The sequence below is a fragment of the Xenopus laevis genome, chromosome 7S (genome assembly GCF_017654675.1).
Source record: "Xenopus laevis strain J_2021 chromosome 7S, Xenopus_laevis_v10.1, whole genome shotgun sequence".
NCBI classification, from domain to species: domain Eukaryota; kingdom Metazoa; phylum Chordata; class Amphibia; order Anura; family Pipidae; genus Xenopus; species Xenopus laevis.
Genome location: NC_054384.1, coordinates 93,948,533 through 93,966,686, shown reverse-complemented (window position 1 = coordinate 93,966,686; position 18,154 = coordinate 93,948,533). Strand labels below are relative to the sequence as shown.

The 18,154-nt window shown below is 38.7% G+C and overlaps 1 protein-coding gene across 2 annotated transcripts in view; it reads left to right on the top strand.

Annotated features, from left to right (window-relative positions):
• The window catches only part of grik5.S (glutamate receptor, ionotropic, kainate 5 S homeolog), a 119,237-nt gene that overhangs the window by 94,538 nt on the left and 6,545 nt on the right, over positions 1–18,154 (top strand). For both annotated transcript variants that reach the window (XM_018228108.2, XM_041571565.1), the window contains 4 exons: positions 11,071–11,184; positions 13,026–13,135; positions 17,566–17,739; positions 17,845–18,010. In XM_018228108.2, the coding sequence (XP_018083597.1) occupies positions 11,071–11,184; positions 13,026–13,135; positions 17,566–17,739; positions 17,845–18,010 (564 nt within the window). The remainder of the gene's footprint in view (positions 1–11,070; positions 11,185–13,025; positions 13,136–17,565; positions 17,740–17,844; positions 18,011–18,154) is intronic.

Below are 18,154 nucleotides of genomic sequence, written 5' to 3'. Positions count from 1 at the left end.
TGCCTTAGAGATATCAATCAGATATCAATCAGCATAGCTGGCAATGGCAGAATAAATAGAGGCATTGGGGACATGAAGTTGTTAGGAATGTAGGAATATTGGGGATATTTTTCCTAAGTAAAGGGAACTCAGGGGAGGAAACCTTGAATAAAATCCTTATTGAGAATGTAGAGTGTCCCAGACGTGGATGCTTGGAGGGAGTTATGTGGATCTTGAAGGGGCAAAGTTACCTAGGGTCGAATATCGAGGGTTAATTAACCATTCGATGGTCGAAGTAGCCAGAAAAACACTTTGAAATTCGAAATATTTTTCCTCTATTCCTTCACTCGAGCTAAGTGAATGGGCCCCTTAGTGTTGACATGGGATTATTCCCGTGAAGGACATGGAAGGTCAATAGAGGCAATGGACTTGTTACAAAAGAGAAGTGACAGAGTAGGGGAATAAATGTGGCAGTGATATTCATTACAGACAGGTTTTCAGTGGAAAGTTGTCTAGAACAATAGTTATGAGTTATGATCTCTAAGAAAGATAAGGAGGGACATTGTTTAATCCAGAAATGGACTTCGTTATGATGTTATTAATAAGAAAGCAGAGAGCAGAGTGAAAATACAAGTTATTTTCAACTTAATGTAGAATGATGAGCTGCAATGAGTCATCATTCCTCAAACCAAAGCAGATGATTTTATAAAGCTCTTTCCTTGGACTTGAACAGCAGACACTATACTACTGCATATCATTAAACAAGATAGGTATTGTGTATACATTAATGCTAAACAATTGCAACAACTATCAATATCAATAGTAATAACGCTGGACATACAATATGTCTCTATATTAATAAGTAACAATAGCAATTCAGCAATACATTTATGGTATGAGCAATAAACAATCAATAATTATAACTGTAACATTGATAACACAGTAACCACAGTGGATTAATATACTAACCTGGTGCCAGAATGCAGTTCAGGTCATGATATAATTGTGCCCAGAGTTCCAACCTGAAAGACAAGGAGCTGTGCCCATTCTCTAATTTGGTGTAAATAGGACAATTACACTGTTTGTGCCCAAGGGTTTCTATATACCCATATGGAGATAAACATTGCAGAACTGGTCCCACAACTGGTTGAGGAAGCATTTTTTTACTTTATCTTCTGTCACTTCATAGTAGAATAGTCTGCACCAGACTAGAAAAAGTACCCCGGATACATTTACAGTATTCTCTATGGAGCAGGGTTAGACAGGAGAGACACATGACATTGGGCAATTGAACTGAATTAATCTGCTGCCAGACACAATAGAAGGATGATGATTTACTGTTGTGTAATTTTGGGACATTATGGGGCAAATTCCCTAACCGGCGAAAATTCGCCAGCGACGGCTTCGCAGCCATCGCAACACTTCGCCAGGCGTAAATTCGCTAGGACAATGCTAATTCACTGAAGTGTGAAGTTGTGTCCAGGGCGCGGAATGCTTGCGAATTTTAGCTAGCGTTACTTTGGCAATCAAAGCGAAGATGCGCTATCGTTGCCTAATTTGCATATGATGGGAAATGATAAAGTTACATGGACGTAAATGTTGCAGCAAATACATTACATTACACAAGTCCAGGGAACCTTAATAAATAAAATAGAGTTGCTATGTTGCCCTACATATGAGCCCACTGTATAGTTTATGTGCCATATGTTAGGAAATGTAAGGGATGAACCCAAAAAAAAATGTACGGACCTTTGCAGACTATCACTCAGAAAAAAGGAAATTACGCCAGCGTTTTTTGGGACTTTGCACAAAAAATTGAGGAAGTTCTCTGCACTCCATTGCACTTCGCCTGGTCTGAGCCAGTGAGATGAGATAACGTTCAGTAAAATCTGCATCTTTGTGAATTTGCGGAGTTACGTCCGTTCGCCAGAGTGAAAATTCACCTGGCGTTAGAGTGCGAAGCAACGCTAGCCTCTATCTCCTTTGCTAGCGAAGGGACGCCTGCGCCGGGTTAGGAAATCGCCGAAGTCCCTGCGGGTGGTAACGCTAGTGAATTGACACTAGCGTTAGCCATTTCGCCCTTTAGGGAATCTGCCCCTAAACGTGAACTGGTATAATTACCCTGATTGCTTTATTATGATATCATGAACCCTTGCTTACATCCAGAGCATTCATTCAATATATGCGAATACACACCATGAGGCGCAGGGATTCTGCTGCAAAGTGCCTAAATTCAGCAGTATTGATTTTCAAATGTCCACCAAATGACTCTAAATCGGTTGTAGGAGGTACCCCATAGGCTAAAACACCAATTAGTTGAATTTGAATTCTTAAAGAGACAGTACATGGTACATTTTGAAACTCGAATTTGGATTATTCCCTATTCGAATTACACTAAAATAAACACAAATTCGAATTTAAAAATTCGACCCTTGATAAATCTGCCCCTTAAAGTGTAATCAGCACTTCCAGGGCAATATAAGATTCATTTTACCCTGTGCTTTTAAGATCACAGTGGGTTATTATTATAGTTGTTATATAAGGCCTGTTGCCTGCAAGGTTTTTGGGCACAGTTTGACATATTTCCTGGGATACCAGTACTGACTAGGGCACTACTGGATCACGGGGAACTTTCTTTACGCTCACATTATTTTCCTTCTTCACATAGTACTTGGGAGCAATGGTTCGGCTTCCTTTCTGGGCAGAGAATTTCCTGCTTTCTTGTTGTTCCCATCACAGCTTATGTAAACTTGTGCCGGATTAAAGGAGTTGCAAAACATTAAGAGTTGATGCTCTCAGTGGCCTCTAATGGCAAGCAAGGTGCACTTGTACTTGTACCCATTCTGCTGTAGCAGCTGATGGGACAAGAGTAGAATGAATTGCATCCCAACACAAGACTTTCTGCACCTCAGCTTTCCTCTGCATTTCTCCAGGATAGAGATCAGCAGTTTCAGCTGGACATCTATTGGAATACAATCATTCATTCTGACAAAGTGAGTTCAAGTGCTGTTGCCCAGGAATGGCCACAATTCAGTCCAGCAGATATTGTTGGACTAAATGTCACAGCACTTGGGCACAGCTAGAGGGCGATAAAGCCTAGAAACCCCAGATAAGCCTACTTAATTTCTGAGGGTCATTTTTGTTATTTCACATTGATGTGCTTTATCTTAATTTAAAAGCACTTAAATATTAAGTTTAAATATTAAGTGCTATTGCAACTTGTATTTGATTTATGCCGATGTGCAGTTGTGTTACTTTTAAAGCATCTGCAACTCCCAGTGCCGCTGCAATTGTTCAGGGATTATGGTGAAAACATTGCATTCCTGGTAAAAAAACAAAGGTTGGGATTTGCTTTCAAAATGGCACTGTTTGTTCAGGGTGACAGTTGTTCCAGGGTCCCCAGCACACAAGTACAACAGGCACACAAGTGTTAAGGTGGCCATAGACTCAAAGATCCGCTCGTTTGGCGACATCGGAAGCCCCCATACACGGGCAGATAAGCTGTCAAATCGGTCCAAACGACCGATATCGGCAGCTTTATCTGCCCGTGTATGGCCACCTTAAGGAGCTAATTTAAATGCAAGCAATGGCATCAGTAAGTGCATCATTTTGACCCCTCTTGCCCAAAACTTTATTTGAAGGCACTTTACTGTAGGTTGTACATTCCCCAGAGAAAAATATTTTTAGCATCAGACTCTCTGTTTCTAATACTGTATACAGCACTATTTACAGGTATGGAATCCGTTATCTGGAAACCAATTTTATAGAAAGCTCTGAATTATGAGAAGGCCATCTCCAATGGGCTCCATTTTAATTAAACAATTCTATTATTAAAAAATGATTTCCTTTATCTCTGCAATGATAAAACAGTACCTTGTACTTGATCCCAACCAGGATAGCCTCTGATCCCAACTAAGATATTATAAATCGGTATTGGAGTAAAAACAATCCTATTTGTGAATTTAAATTATGAAGATCCAAATTACGCAAAGGCCCCTAATCCAGAAATCCCCAGGTCCCACACCTGTAATACTGATGATTGAAGCTGTCTCTCCCTATACAGAGAAAGTAAAATGATGATGAAGGGGCAACTTCTGTTTAATATAAATATCACAATTTTTAGTAACTTTCCTATAAGCTTATATATATATATATATATATATATATATATATATATATATATATATATATATATATATATATATATATATATATATATATATCTATATCTATATCTATATCTATATATATATATATATATATATATATATATATATATATATATATATATATATGTATGTAGAAAGCTGACGCACACTGGGATTTCTCAAAAAATGAATCATATTTTATTTGATCCAATAAAATATGATTCATTTTTGAGAAATCCCAGTGTGCGTCAGCTTTCTACATACATATACAAAAAAATTTTTTCTGACTAGCACCTGGGTCTTTACTCCAGTAAGTGTGTGCCGCAGCCCTTTCACATTTATTTATATATATATATATATGTTATCAAGTTACAGTGATCACATATTGAAAGAGAAAGACAACTCAAAATAATTTAAAAGAGGCACAAAATCATAATTACATTACTCCTTTCTAACAATTCTCATCCAGGCTTTAGATAGATAAAGAGGAAAAAAACAAACAAATATCTGAAGCTGTCTCATATTTGGCACAGAAAGGGGAAAATTCCCTCCAGATGCCAAAATTGCAATCATCTACATCATTTATTAATATAGCGCCAGCGAGTGAGGCAGTGATTTACAATAATATTATGACAAACAGGGGACTTACAAACAAGATTAGATCAATGCTGTAGTAAGACTGATTATAGCAGTAGCTTTTGTCTTTTCTCACTTGATTAGGCAGCCACCCGTCTTCTTGAACTGTCTAGTGTATCTGCCATTACTGCTACAGCCCTGCACTCACTGCATAAAACCCTTTCCAGGCTAAAACAAAAATATGCTGAGGAAATGAATACTAAAGTAGGCCACGTGTCAATGGCTGGATTGGCGGCTAAATGTACTTATCTGGCAGCTTGGCAGAGGGCCCAGTAAGCTAGATCACTTGGGGGGCAGGCAGACTAAGCAAGTTATGGCAATATACACCAGGCAGTGTGATTATGTTCTGCTTTGACTTTCTAACCACCCATACAATAATCTGATGCTAAATTGTGTCTGGCTGTTGGGTTGCCTCGCTGTTCTAGGGCTAATCTGGCAAAAATAAATAATATATTTATATTTATATATTTTTATATATATATATATATATATATATATATATATATATATATTATTTCCGTCCGAAGGGCTACTGCACACACTGAAAAATGATTTAATTCACTTTTTAGAGGTACAACATACAATACACCACAGTACTAGGCTAGGGCTAAGGGGTTGAGAAGGGAGATAGGAGTAGTGGGGAAACGACAAAGGTTGGAAGAATCTGGCTAGTCTACAGGCCGGATGATCTGCTACAATATCATAATGTTAGATTGAGCGTTGCAGTCAAGTATCAACTTGTTTGCCGAAACGTTAGTCGATTTTGTTTTCTAATAAACACCTATATATTCATTGCTAAGACCTGAGAGTGGAAGCTTTTTCCTTTTTTATATACATATAAGGGTAGACATCTGGAGCTGTAGATGGCACACCAAGGACTCATTGACAACAGGATCAGCTTGAAAACATAGTGTAGGTTTATTGAATAACTACACTACAAAACCTACACTATGTTTTTAAGCCGATCCTGTTGTCAATGAGTCCTTGGTGTGCCGTCTACAGCTCCAGATATATATATATATATATATATATATATATATATATATATATATATATATATATATATATATTGTCTGTAAGACAATATATATTATATATAATATATAATATATAAAAGTTGCAGAAAATGCTGTTGCACTCTAGGGACTTTTGCAGATAAAATGAACTTTATTTAGATGTTTGCGACCCTTTATCTATTCTTTATCAAGAAAGTCGCTAGAGTGTAACAGCATTTTCAGCACTATATATATATATATATATATATATATATATATATATATATATATATATATATATATATATATATATATATATATATACATACATATATATATATATATATATACACACAGATACATATATGTGTTCAAATTCTCATATTTTCCCCTTCACCATTGGCCCATTAATTGCCACGCTTTGGATAAAAAGTGGAGAACTTGCCAGTTTGACTTGGGGCAGCTGGGAAATTGACAATATGTCTAGCCCCATGTCAGATTTCAAAATTGAATATAAAAAAAATCTGTTTGCTCTTTTGAGAAATGGATTTCATTGGAGAATTCTGCTGGTGCAGCACTATAAAAGTGTTTTTTCCCATGACAGTATCCCTTTAAGGTTATTCATACTCGAACGGCACAGAAGCAACTGTATCATTTCTCTGCAATTCTCACAAAATAACAGGATATTATGGTGTGATGGGACCTCTTTATCTGAGAAGAAGAGTCTATTGTAAGAGAAACCTGATCTGTGGAATGTACTTACCCATCTCTAATCCAGGAGTAGCAGTAATGACAGGGGAATCGTAGGCAGAGGAACAATTTCTTTGAAAAAAGGTAGATGTTCCATTAGTCTGTAGCATTTATTGGAGATGGACCTGGAGAGCGGATGACAGAAATCACATTCCGACAGAATCCTCCAATACAGCTGCTTATCGCACATTCGATTTGGTGTTTTGGTCCTGGTCAGAAATTAATTTAATTAACTTCTGTTTTTTTGCATTAAATGTGACTTTTGGGGTCTGGTTTTAATTATTGTCGTCTTGGCAAAATTGGTTCCAGGTCTGGGCAATCACAAGAATAATTATTGCTGATGGATCAGAATGCCAGACAGTGATCACCTGCTAATGCTCCAGCATTCTGGCACAATGACAGCTAATTACTCAAATGGCTTCAATAATTGAAGCAGGGTCTTAGAGTGAAGGGGGGTAGTGACTTGCATTTGTGGTAGGATATCTGTTCAGTTGTAGAAATTCATCACACTTTCACACTCCTGCACTGGTGGTTGTGAATTGGCACTAGTCCACTGTAACATAAGAGGGTTAAGGAACCACACATACAACAAGATGCATGCAGTCAGGAATCGTATCCCTTTTATTGTAACCACCTGTGCATAAACATTAACAATCCTCCCTCCTGTTGAGTTACTGAGGAATCTATTCAAGCCATTGTGTAGGGGAGTAGGGGTGCTCTGTACAACCTGAAGTTTAGGAACAAGGGAGGTAAGGGTACAGTTGTAAAGATATAGATCTACCGGTACTATGGCAGCTCCTTTACCTATTACTCTTAACAAATATGCATATAAACAAGGCTCTCTGTGTAATATAAATTATGACCATGTGTTTTACGGAACCTTTAAGAGTAATATAAAGATTAAATAACTCTACAGTGTTTGATTTATGCAAATTCCGAAATATTTCTGCAGAAACAGAAATACTGCAGTAAATAAATTGCGAGGCATGTATATAAAAAGGGGTAGTATGACAAACCCTCTATCTTGGAACATCAAATTTATCATGGAACTACAAAACTTAAAGGGGAACTATGGCGAAAATGAAAATTTCATCTAAGCTTCATCTCACTGAAATAAGACACTTTCTAAATATGTTCAATTAAAAATTCTGTACCGTTTAAGAAATAATCAAGTTACACTTCAATATCTCACTCTTCACAACTCTTCATGCTCTCGTCATGCTGAGGTCTGGGTCAGATTTTGATTGACAGGTAGGTCTAATATTTCTTTTAGGGGGGCAACCTTTTATTTGCAGAATAACTCAAACTTTTTTTTTAAAGAGTGAGCACCTAGGTTAAGGGTGCAACCCCCCAAATGATGTATTACCTAACTGTCAATCAAAAACTGACTCCACCTACTGCATGAAGACAGAATATAGAGAGACAGGTTGCTCAGAGGGGGAGAGTGAAGAGTAACTTGATTATTTTATAAATGGTACTTAATTTTTAATTGATCATATTTAGAAACTTTCTTATTTCAGCAAGATGAAGCTTATTTTAAATTTTCATTTTCGCGAAAGGTCCCCTTTAAACTAGATGAAGTCAAGTAACAGGGAAGTTACAGAAAAATAGAATCAAATAGAAGCTTACTGCTTAACAAAGTAACTCCCAAAAAATGTTTCTACTGTATACCATAGAGCAGCCACTGTTTGAGCATGTGCACAGTAGTAGTACAGAAAGCTTACAATGAACAAGACTTGGTTACTAAACAAAGACATGTAGACATCATCATTATTTAGAATAAAACACCTGGGTCTGAAAACATACTCCCAGGAATGCACAGCGACATTCATCTCTGGTCTGGAAAAGTGCCAGTGAATACTAGGAACACAAATCTAATTGATTATTTTAAAAGGGCAGCGTCCGATTGGAAAACAAAAAAACAGGTAATTGTATACAATCGTTTGGGCCTGAGGTTTAGCTAGGTGCTATTACCAATTGACAGGCGGCTGGTATTATGGTATGTGGCGTCAGATCAAACATAAAAATATTGCAGATTTAGCTGAGTCTGGGCATTTCAGTCTTTATTATAAATATTCATCCTCCCTGTAACCCTTGTAAGCAGTTAGTGTCCCTGCATAGCCCTGATCTGCTTCTGAGATCCAAACGCTTTGCAACGTGATCATTAATGTCATGACTCCCATGTACTGACTCAACCTCACATTGTTTTCTCCTGCAGACTACTCACTCATGCCCGTTTCCCTGGTCTAACATGCTAATCACAGCATGAGTCAACCATTTGGCATGTCCTAGTGACAAACAGCAGGAGTTATTTGCACCAGAAAAAAAAATACAGGTCAAGGGAGAACACTAATAAACTGCTTATTTCTCAAAAATGACAAAGAGGACAACAATAAAGCCTATTGTTATTATTATTATTATTATGCATTCTTAGACTGACATGAGTCCTTTAGTGATTAAACAATAGGCCTTAAAACCTTTATAATCACAATCATAGCTCTAAGTTAGACCCTTGACAACTGCAGTTGCATAACATACTCTGGTACAAGCGGTGGCCAGACAATGCAGTATGGATTTGACTTCCACAATGTTACTGTCAGGGCCCGAAGGCTCAGGTTGGAGTTGCGGACCAAGGAGGAAGCTGTAGGCTTCCAAAACACAGTTCGTAGTAACAAGCGGTTAAGAAGAAGAGTAGTCAAATCCAGGCAAAAGGTCATTTCAGGCAGCAAAGGTTCTTAGTCAGGATACAAGCCGAAGTCAAAATCAGGAAATCACAATTTAAAAGAATAACACACCCAGGAACACAATATAGTTGAACCTATAATTGGGCAATGACTGCAGGGCTCTGGCATCCTTTTATAGGTGAAACATGCGTGATGATGTCACGCACTGACGTTGTGCATTTTGACGCCGGCATCATGATGATTCGTCCATTCTGACGCGCTGGCGTCCGATGTCCATGTGTTTCCCCCTGGGCGTCTTGGAGAGGACGCTGGCGAGTAAGGATGCACCAGCAAATTACACCAACTAGGGCCCCAGGTCTTAAAATCTAAATACTGTGCCTATACTATTTGTTTAGTTTGTTAGTACTGTAAATCTGGTGTATTGCAGTATAGTTTGTTGATCCTGCTTTTATAATGTGACATTGCCAGAGGGAAGGGAAGAGGGGAGTTATGTACAGGAATCTTGTTTGTGGGGCCTCATTGTTCAATAAAGGCATACAACAGGGTGTTTTATAGTTAGGATCATGTAGAATCATGTAGAAAATCAGGCATATTAAGTGGTTGATCCCTACAACTAGGGATGCACCGAATCCACTATTTTGGAATCGGCCGAACCCCCGATCCCTTCACGAAGGATTCGGCTGAATACCAAACCGAATCCGAATGCTAATTTGCATATGCAAATTAGGGGTGGGAAGGGGAAAACATTTTTTAGTTTCTTGTTTTGTGACAAAAAGTCACGTGATTTCCCTCTCCGCCCCTAATTTGCATATGCAAATTAATATCCGGATTCGTTTCGGCCGGACAGAAGGATTCGGCCGAATCCGAACCCAGCTGAAAAAGCCAGAATCCTGGATTCAGTGCATCCCTAACTACAACCACCAGTCAATCAGATTTTAGACCTTCCCAATGAAAAAATCCATTCAAATAGTTTATGGAGTCATGATAAACCCAAAATGCAGAATAGTATCAGCCCTTGAATTCAGCCAGAATTAGCTACTCTGTCCTAATAAGAAGAAATTACAACTTGACTTCAGGTTCAGATTTGGAACCGGTCTAAGGAAATTGTTCCATGGACCTTTTGGGAACTGGTCAACTTGAAAGTGTTTATTTAAAGGTCTCTGTGCATTGATTGAATATATGAGATGATTATAGGATCTTGTGAATGAACCAAAACAAATTTATTGTAGGGTTTTTCAAGGGCTGGATCATACATGCTTTGGAGGCCTTTAAGTCTTAATAGCAAATAAAGAAGACAGCTGACAGCTGAAAGGAATTCTTTAAAACTTTTAATTTTATTCATGGGGTACCTATGGGCAAAATGCAACCCCCCTTACTAATCACTGACCCTGTTTCCATGGTATTTGTTTGGTGGGTGGGAGACGGTTGGTTGAAAATGCATGAGGTTTCTTTCATTTACTTTGTGTTATAAATCATCTTTGAGCAGTTTCTCTAGAAACCATGCAAAACCTGTTTATATTAATTACCAAGTTACTTTTGCCTGACCACTTTCTTTGAGTATTAGCAATCATGCAACAAGTGATCAAATCGCTCTAATATATACCCATTATGACAAATCACTGTGTTGCCAACCTGTTGCTCATTAAGAGCTGCTAAACTATAACTCTTTGCAACTTCTGACAATTATTGGGGGTGTTCACCTTTATGTTATTTTAGCATGTTTAAGATGGATGTGAAAATTCTATTAGTGATATTGCGACAGTAAGAACTCAAAGACTTCTGTAAAATAATGGGACTTGTTGTTTAAAAAGCCCCTGCATGGAGGTTACCTGATGGTTTTGATATTCATGGTGTCTAACTTTTCCTTTAACCCCACAGAAAGCCGACCTTGCTGTTGCCGCTTTCACCATCACAGCCGAGCGAGAGAAGGTGATCGATTTTTCCAAACCATTTATGACCCTGGGCATTAGCATCTTGTACCGGGTGCAGATGGTAGGTACCATTCTCTTCCTTTCAGGCTTCACCCCAATGTAAGAATTACAATCACAAATTGGAAAATTTGACTGTAGGGAAGATGGACACAGTCCTCTGAGCACAGGAATTACTGCTTGGGGTTGCTAGAAAGGCACATTGGGTGAAGGGAGGCTGGAATTACCCTTTATTTATTGCAAAAGGAAAATATAACATATTTAAATTTGAGAAAAAAATTGCAATGAATAGTCCATATTCAAAATCTGAAGGTAACTGTCCTTTATGTTTTCTCCTTTATGTACTTACCCCTTCGTACCCCACACAAACAGTATGGTGTGCTCAAGCTCTTCATGGATGCCCTTTAAGGCACTGACTAATCTGCTGTATCATATAACTGCCACCCTAATATTTCTGCCCTCTCTTCTTTATGGACCACGACCCTTTTCACCTGATCTACTCATGTCCATTCTTCTGCATGGATACTTTCATGCTCTACCCATATGGATACCTCCCTACACTGTATCAGATCTTATGGATGCCCCTACCTCCTAGTATGTACACACCCAGAAGGTGTCCCTACTATTATATAACAATACTCCTTTGGTTCTGCTCACTCTACTATATGGATTTCCCCACTGAAGGCTTCAAGTAGTCTTCTGTGATGAAGCATCTCAATGCTCTGGTTCCCAGTCTCTTGCACAGATATCCCACAGATTACTTTTTGTCAAGGTGCCCATAAATGCATTATGCCTATGATTCGTATGGGTAAATCCAGGGATCTCTAACCTTTTTTCCCCGTGAGCTACATACAGATATAAACAGAGTTGGGGAGCAACACAAGCTTGAATTTTCCTGGGGTGTACCAAATAAGGAATGTGATCAACTGGGTAGCCCCTATGTGGACTGGCAGCCTGGAGGATGTTCTGTTTGGCAGTAAACATTGTTTATAAACAACTAAAGCTGGCCTTCAAGCCAAAAATAAGCACCTAGTTTGAGGCCATTTGGAGCAACATCTAAGGGATTGGTTAGAAGCCACTGGTTGGGAATCACCGAGTTAATCTAATACAGGATATGCCTACTTTACTATACAGATTACCATCTGCACACTGTACACAGTCATCCATATGGACACCCTCTTACCCACCACGCCTTCCCACCTGTATAATTACTGTCCTATATTCTGTGCCCAATCTGCTAGATGGACTTCTTATGTCTGCATTCTGATGTCTGTATTCCGGATGCCTCATTCACACTCTATACACTGAACAGAATAAATGTACTTTTCCAGTGTGCCTGTGCAACTCAGTGTATGCCCTGTCAAATTTTGTCTTTTACCCATGTGGATGCATTTTCATAAGGTTCCTGCTCCTATTTAAATTGTTGTACCGTTCTTGTATATAAATACACTACGGATGCACCGAATCAGCTATTTGGGATTCGGCCAAATCCCCGAATCCTTCATGAAAGATTCGGCCGAATACCAAACCAAATCCGAACCCTAATTTGCATATGTAAATTAGGGGTAGAAAAGGAAAAAGTGGAAAAAAATCCTTCTTTTGTGACGAAAAGTCATGTGATTTTCCTACCCGCCCCTAATTTACATATGCAAATTAGGATTCAGTTCGGCCAGGCACAAGGATTCGGCCGAATCCGAATCCTGCTGAAAATGGCCAAATCCTGGCCAAATCCCGAACCGAATCCTGGATTCGGTGCATCCCTAAAATAAACACACTATCTGCACCGTCTATTCTTCACTTACTGCACCTCACCTATATATATTTATATATATATATATACATATATATATATTTATTCCCTGCCTGTGTATATATACTGTATATATATTTCCCTGTCTCCTGCAGGGCCGGAAGCCGGGTTACTTCTCTTTCCTGGATCCTTTCTCTCCTGCTGTTTGGCTCTTCATGTTGTTGGCTTATCTGGCAGTCAGCTGTGTGCTCTTCCTGGCAGCCAGGTAATGACATCAATAATTTCACTTGTGTACCCTGTGAGTCCCGAGAAACCCTGGAAATGATAACAAGCATGTACCTCTCTTATTTACATAAGAGCCCAGATTGACCTTAACTTACATATGGGAAAAGGTGCAGTTTGCCAAGATCCTATAACCAACATCAACCAATCAGAGGTTTACCTTTAAAAGTTAACTAGTAGGGGTGTAACTAAGGTGGCCCCAGCTTTCACCAAACAGAATCATCTGTCGTCTTTGACCCCTCATTCTTGTGAGTCCCCTTGCTTTCATGTGGTTGCACCCTTTATAGTTACACCACTAGTGATTAGTGAATGTTCCTTTCAATTTGAATGCTGTGGGTTATTAGACCAGTAGAAAGTTTACCACATTACCACTTGTCTTTATCCATGTGTACTCCCATAATATACTCAGGAACTCCAGTGTAACCCCTTTGTCCCAATTGCATTCACAATATTTGAAGTCCTATGCAGGGAGCCCATTATGTTGTGCATCATTCAGTCTACCATATTTTGTGTTGTGCACATCCAATATACTGAGCTTAGTCTACTGACTAGTGTCTTGTATATATCTAATAGATTATAGCCGGCGATACACAATCATCTGGTGAGGCTACTGAAAGGCTACTGTTTTCCCAATGCAGGCAACAAAATGATGGATATCTGAACATCAAACACTGGTGGATGGGCACCTATAAAATCCACATTCAGGCCACATAAATTCAAACAGACAGGGCCTTACACATTTCAAGCTAGAAGCAATGGATACGAGATACAAACTATTTCTTTCTGCTGCCTATTGTTCAGGGTAACATCCCGCAGAATGATTAATTAATTAATTAATTAATTAATCAAATCAAATGAATACTAATTGTCATGGGCACTATTCAATACATTTATACCAGATGAATATGTATTACCATCTGCACCATTCAATAGATTGTGTTCAGTTGCTCTGTGAATATTGATTTCCCATTTACAGAACATTTATTGTGGGGATCATGGGTGTTTATATACATCCTTTACCAGCAATCTTAAAAATGAAAGCAAATATTTTAATTCAAGCACACCTTTTTCTTATATATTATATATTGTTTTTGAGGAAATATTATCAGTTTGCTGCATTGTTGGAGAATGCAAATATCAGGACTGGTATTGGCAGACACCCCAAAACCCTACCCATATTCCATGATTGTGGGTGATAAACCCCATAATGCAGGTTATGGCAACAAAGGCTCCTTATTGGACAGTAGCAGCTAAATAAAGCACTGATAGGGGAGGTGAATGAATTTTTGTTCATGGATGCTGCTATAGAAGACTTTCTGTGGAAGAGTTTATAACTACTGTATATATTTATATATGCCAATTGGTTTCTTTTTGGGGAGGCTACACCTTCCTAAACCTTCATTATTCTCTGCCTATAAGCAAAATCAATCCACATGTCTAGCTCCTGTACTACTAACAGCCTGACCTTTCTACTGGAAACAACAGTTTACAGGACATCAATTCATTTTGTCTGACTCCAGATAATGATTCTACTAGGCCAGCAGGAATAGCAATTTGTCAAAATAGGAGGACTTTGAGTGGGCAATTAAACTACAAACTCTACTCTGCAAGTGCAATAAAAAAATCTATTATGTAGCTGAAGCTTCAAGATATTTATTGGGGTGGTATAATGACAAGTATAATGTTTGCTCCAGCTCTCGTTCTCTCTGCACCCCTGAGCAGCCACTCAAATGTAGTATTTCAACAGTAGAACAGTAAATGCTAAGGGCTGATTGGTTGTTACAGGTTATTAGAACCCAAATTTGGCATATAAAAGTTCCCAAAATACAGTGCATTGAATTCCAGCTAAAATGGGCAAAGATGGATGAATTAATGCATGAGCTATTCTGAGACTTGACAAGGGACTTCTGCCCCCAGTCTGTATAAATCACATAAGCAGATCTACACCTGAATATAATTTGCATATTAGAGAAAATAAACATAACTGGCTCTGTTTTCTTTTTATATACTGTTATAGCTGTTGGTTTTCATATCATGGAAACAGACACATTATTAGTATGTGTGGGAGGTCTCATGATAGCAGTGGAATGGGGGGCAACCTATGTAGGAGGCTTCTGATTGGAGAAGACCCCTGCATAAATAATAACCCTTGGCAACTGGCAAATTGGGAATTCTGGCAAATGCCAGAGGATCTGCTTAGACAGTATTTATTGGGCCTGTGTGTACCTGAAATGCCAGTGCCTAATTTGAATCCAAGTCTATTTCACGCATCCCATACCTGTAGATCAAAAATGGCGCAAGGAAGCTCTTTCATTGTATGGAGCTTAAGTCTTAGGGGTCGATGATTTGGTGAAGCACTGTGGATTCAGACAAACCCTGCAGAAAGTACTGAGACTCATCCAAATTCGTCCAAACTTTAGTTTTTATAAATAGGTGGAGCTTACTAGGTGGAAACCGACAGCAGATAAAATCATTGGATAGCGACATTGATGCAAAACCTTAAAGGAATTGTTCAGTGTAAAAATAAAAACTGGGTAAATAGATAGGCTGTGCAAAATAAAAAATGTTTCTAATATAGTTAGTTAGCCAAAAATGTAATGTATAAAGGCTGGAGTGATTTCATGTATAACATGTCAGTCAGAACACTACTTCCTGCTTTTCAGCTCTCTTGGTTTACACTGACTGGTTACCCTGGTTACCAGGCAGTAACCAATCAGAGACTTGAGGGGGGGCCACATGGGTCATATCTGTTGCTTTTGAATCTGAGCTGAATGCTGAGAATCAATTACAAACTCAGTGAATAGAAATGTACCATGTGGCCCCCTTCAAGTCGCTGACTAACTCAGAGTTAGAGAGCTGAAAAGCAGGAAGTTGGATTCTGGCTGTTTTATTACACATCTGTTCACTCCAGCCTTTATATATTACATTTTTGGCTAACTAACTATATTAGAAACATTATTTTGTACAGCCTATCTATTTACCCAGTTTTTATTTTCACACTGAACTATTCCTTTAATAGATCACTTAAACCAGACTGTTTGGTGTTTCTATCAGTCACCTCCAGATAAAACATAAAATAAGATTAAGAAACATTTAAATTACAGGTTAGAATATAACAAAATAGGTAAAAAACCAAGGGGGGTTAATACTTTTGCAAGGCAGTGTATTTTCTGTTATGGTTGGCGAGTTAACATTTTGTTAGCTGAGCCTGACATATTCCTACTTGGTACAAGCTGACCTTTACATCTATAAATAATGTAAAAAAACATGTACAGGTATGGGACCTCGGGTTTTCCTATAATGGATCTTTCCATAATTTGTGTCTTCATACCTTAAGGATTCAAGCACACGGGTCTAGTGACTAATTCTCTCTTCTGCTGGACAACAATCTCTCCAAACTGCCTTCCCCCTGCCTGCCGCCTGCTATAATGACAAGACGCCAGCGTCAATGCCCTTGCGGCGATTTGATTTCTGAAGTTGCCCAAAGTTGCCTCACGAGGAAACTTCGGGCGACTTTGGAAATTGAAGTGCCGCGATTGCATTGGCGCTGGTGTTTTGTCATTATAGCAGGCGGCAGGCAGGGGGAAGGCAGTTCGGGGGGATTGTCACCCCGCAGAAGAGGCGATTAGTGTGCTTAAACCCTAAGTCAACTAGAAAATGATGTAAACATTAAATAAACCCAATAGGTTTTGTTTCCAATAAGGATTAATAATATCTTAGTTGGGAACAAGTACAAGGTACTGTTTTATTATTATAGATTAAAAGGAAATCTTTTTTTAAAATTTGGATTATTTGGATAAAATTACATCTATGGGAGATGGCCTTTCCGTAATTCAGGGATTTCTGGATAACAGGTTTCTGGATAATGGATTCCATCCCTGTGTTTGTAATATTGAAATAATTTTCTTGGAGACTCTTAAATGTGTTGTCATAAATCACACTCGTGAGCCCTAAAACCTACCTAAAGATAAAAGCCAGCTTGTGGTTATGGTATAGCAAAGGTACTTTTTGTCACAGTAAAAAAAAACAAGAGAATGGAAGATCTATAATAATGTATTCTTTTTTACTCTGTCTTGGCAGCCATGCTGTAATTTAATGGGTGGGTCTAAAGCATCTCTCCTCCCACGTTTGGGAATATACATTTCCTGCCAGGAGTGACATCATCACTCTGTGCTTTAGGTAGTGATTCTGTGTAAAGCTCTGACAGTATTTAGCGTGGCTCCAACAGTATTTAGCCTCTCATATAAATGTCCCCGCCGCCACAAACTTCCTTCCTCCCCCATGCTGCATTTATATAAATTCATAGTAATATTGATTAAAAAAACTGTTTTTGTGTGATGAAAGAAAATTTTTCTAAGCAACATTCCAATTAACATTATAAGACACAGCAACACTGTATTTCTTTCTTTGAAGGTTGAGCCCCTATGAATGGTATAACCCACACCCATGTTTACGTGAGCGCCATCATATCCTGGAGAATCAGTACACCTTGGGGAACAGCCTATGGTTTCCAGTTGGTGGATTCATGCAGCAGGGGTCAGAGGTTATGCCAAGAGCTCTCTCAACAAGATGCGTCAGTGGTGTCTGGTATGTGCCAATGCTAACTCAGCACTAATGGAGGTTGACCTATCTACCCAACCACACGCATTTCTTTATCTCTTACAAGTCATGGTTCCGGTTCTTTTTCCCTAGGTGGGCATTCACTTTAATCATCATCTCCTCATACACAGCCAATCTTGCTGCCTTCCTCACTGTACAAAGAATGGAGGTTCCAATTGAATCAGCAGATGACCTTGCAGATCAGACCAACATTGAATATGGTACCATTCATGGAGGTTCCACCATGACCTTCTTCCAGGTCAGCATGGACGCATACATAAAAAGTGACTCCCATAACAAAAATATATTCAGAACCTGATGCCCCAAAACCCTTGTTTAGGATGCCAGTTTGGCACATGCATGTTATATACATTTTATAGCACTTTTTAGGACTCCTTGAAGA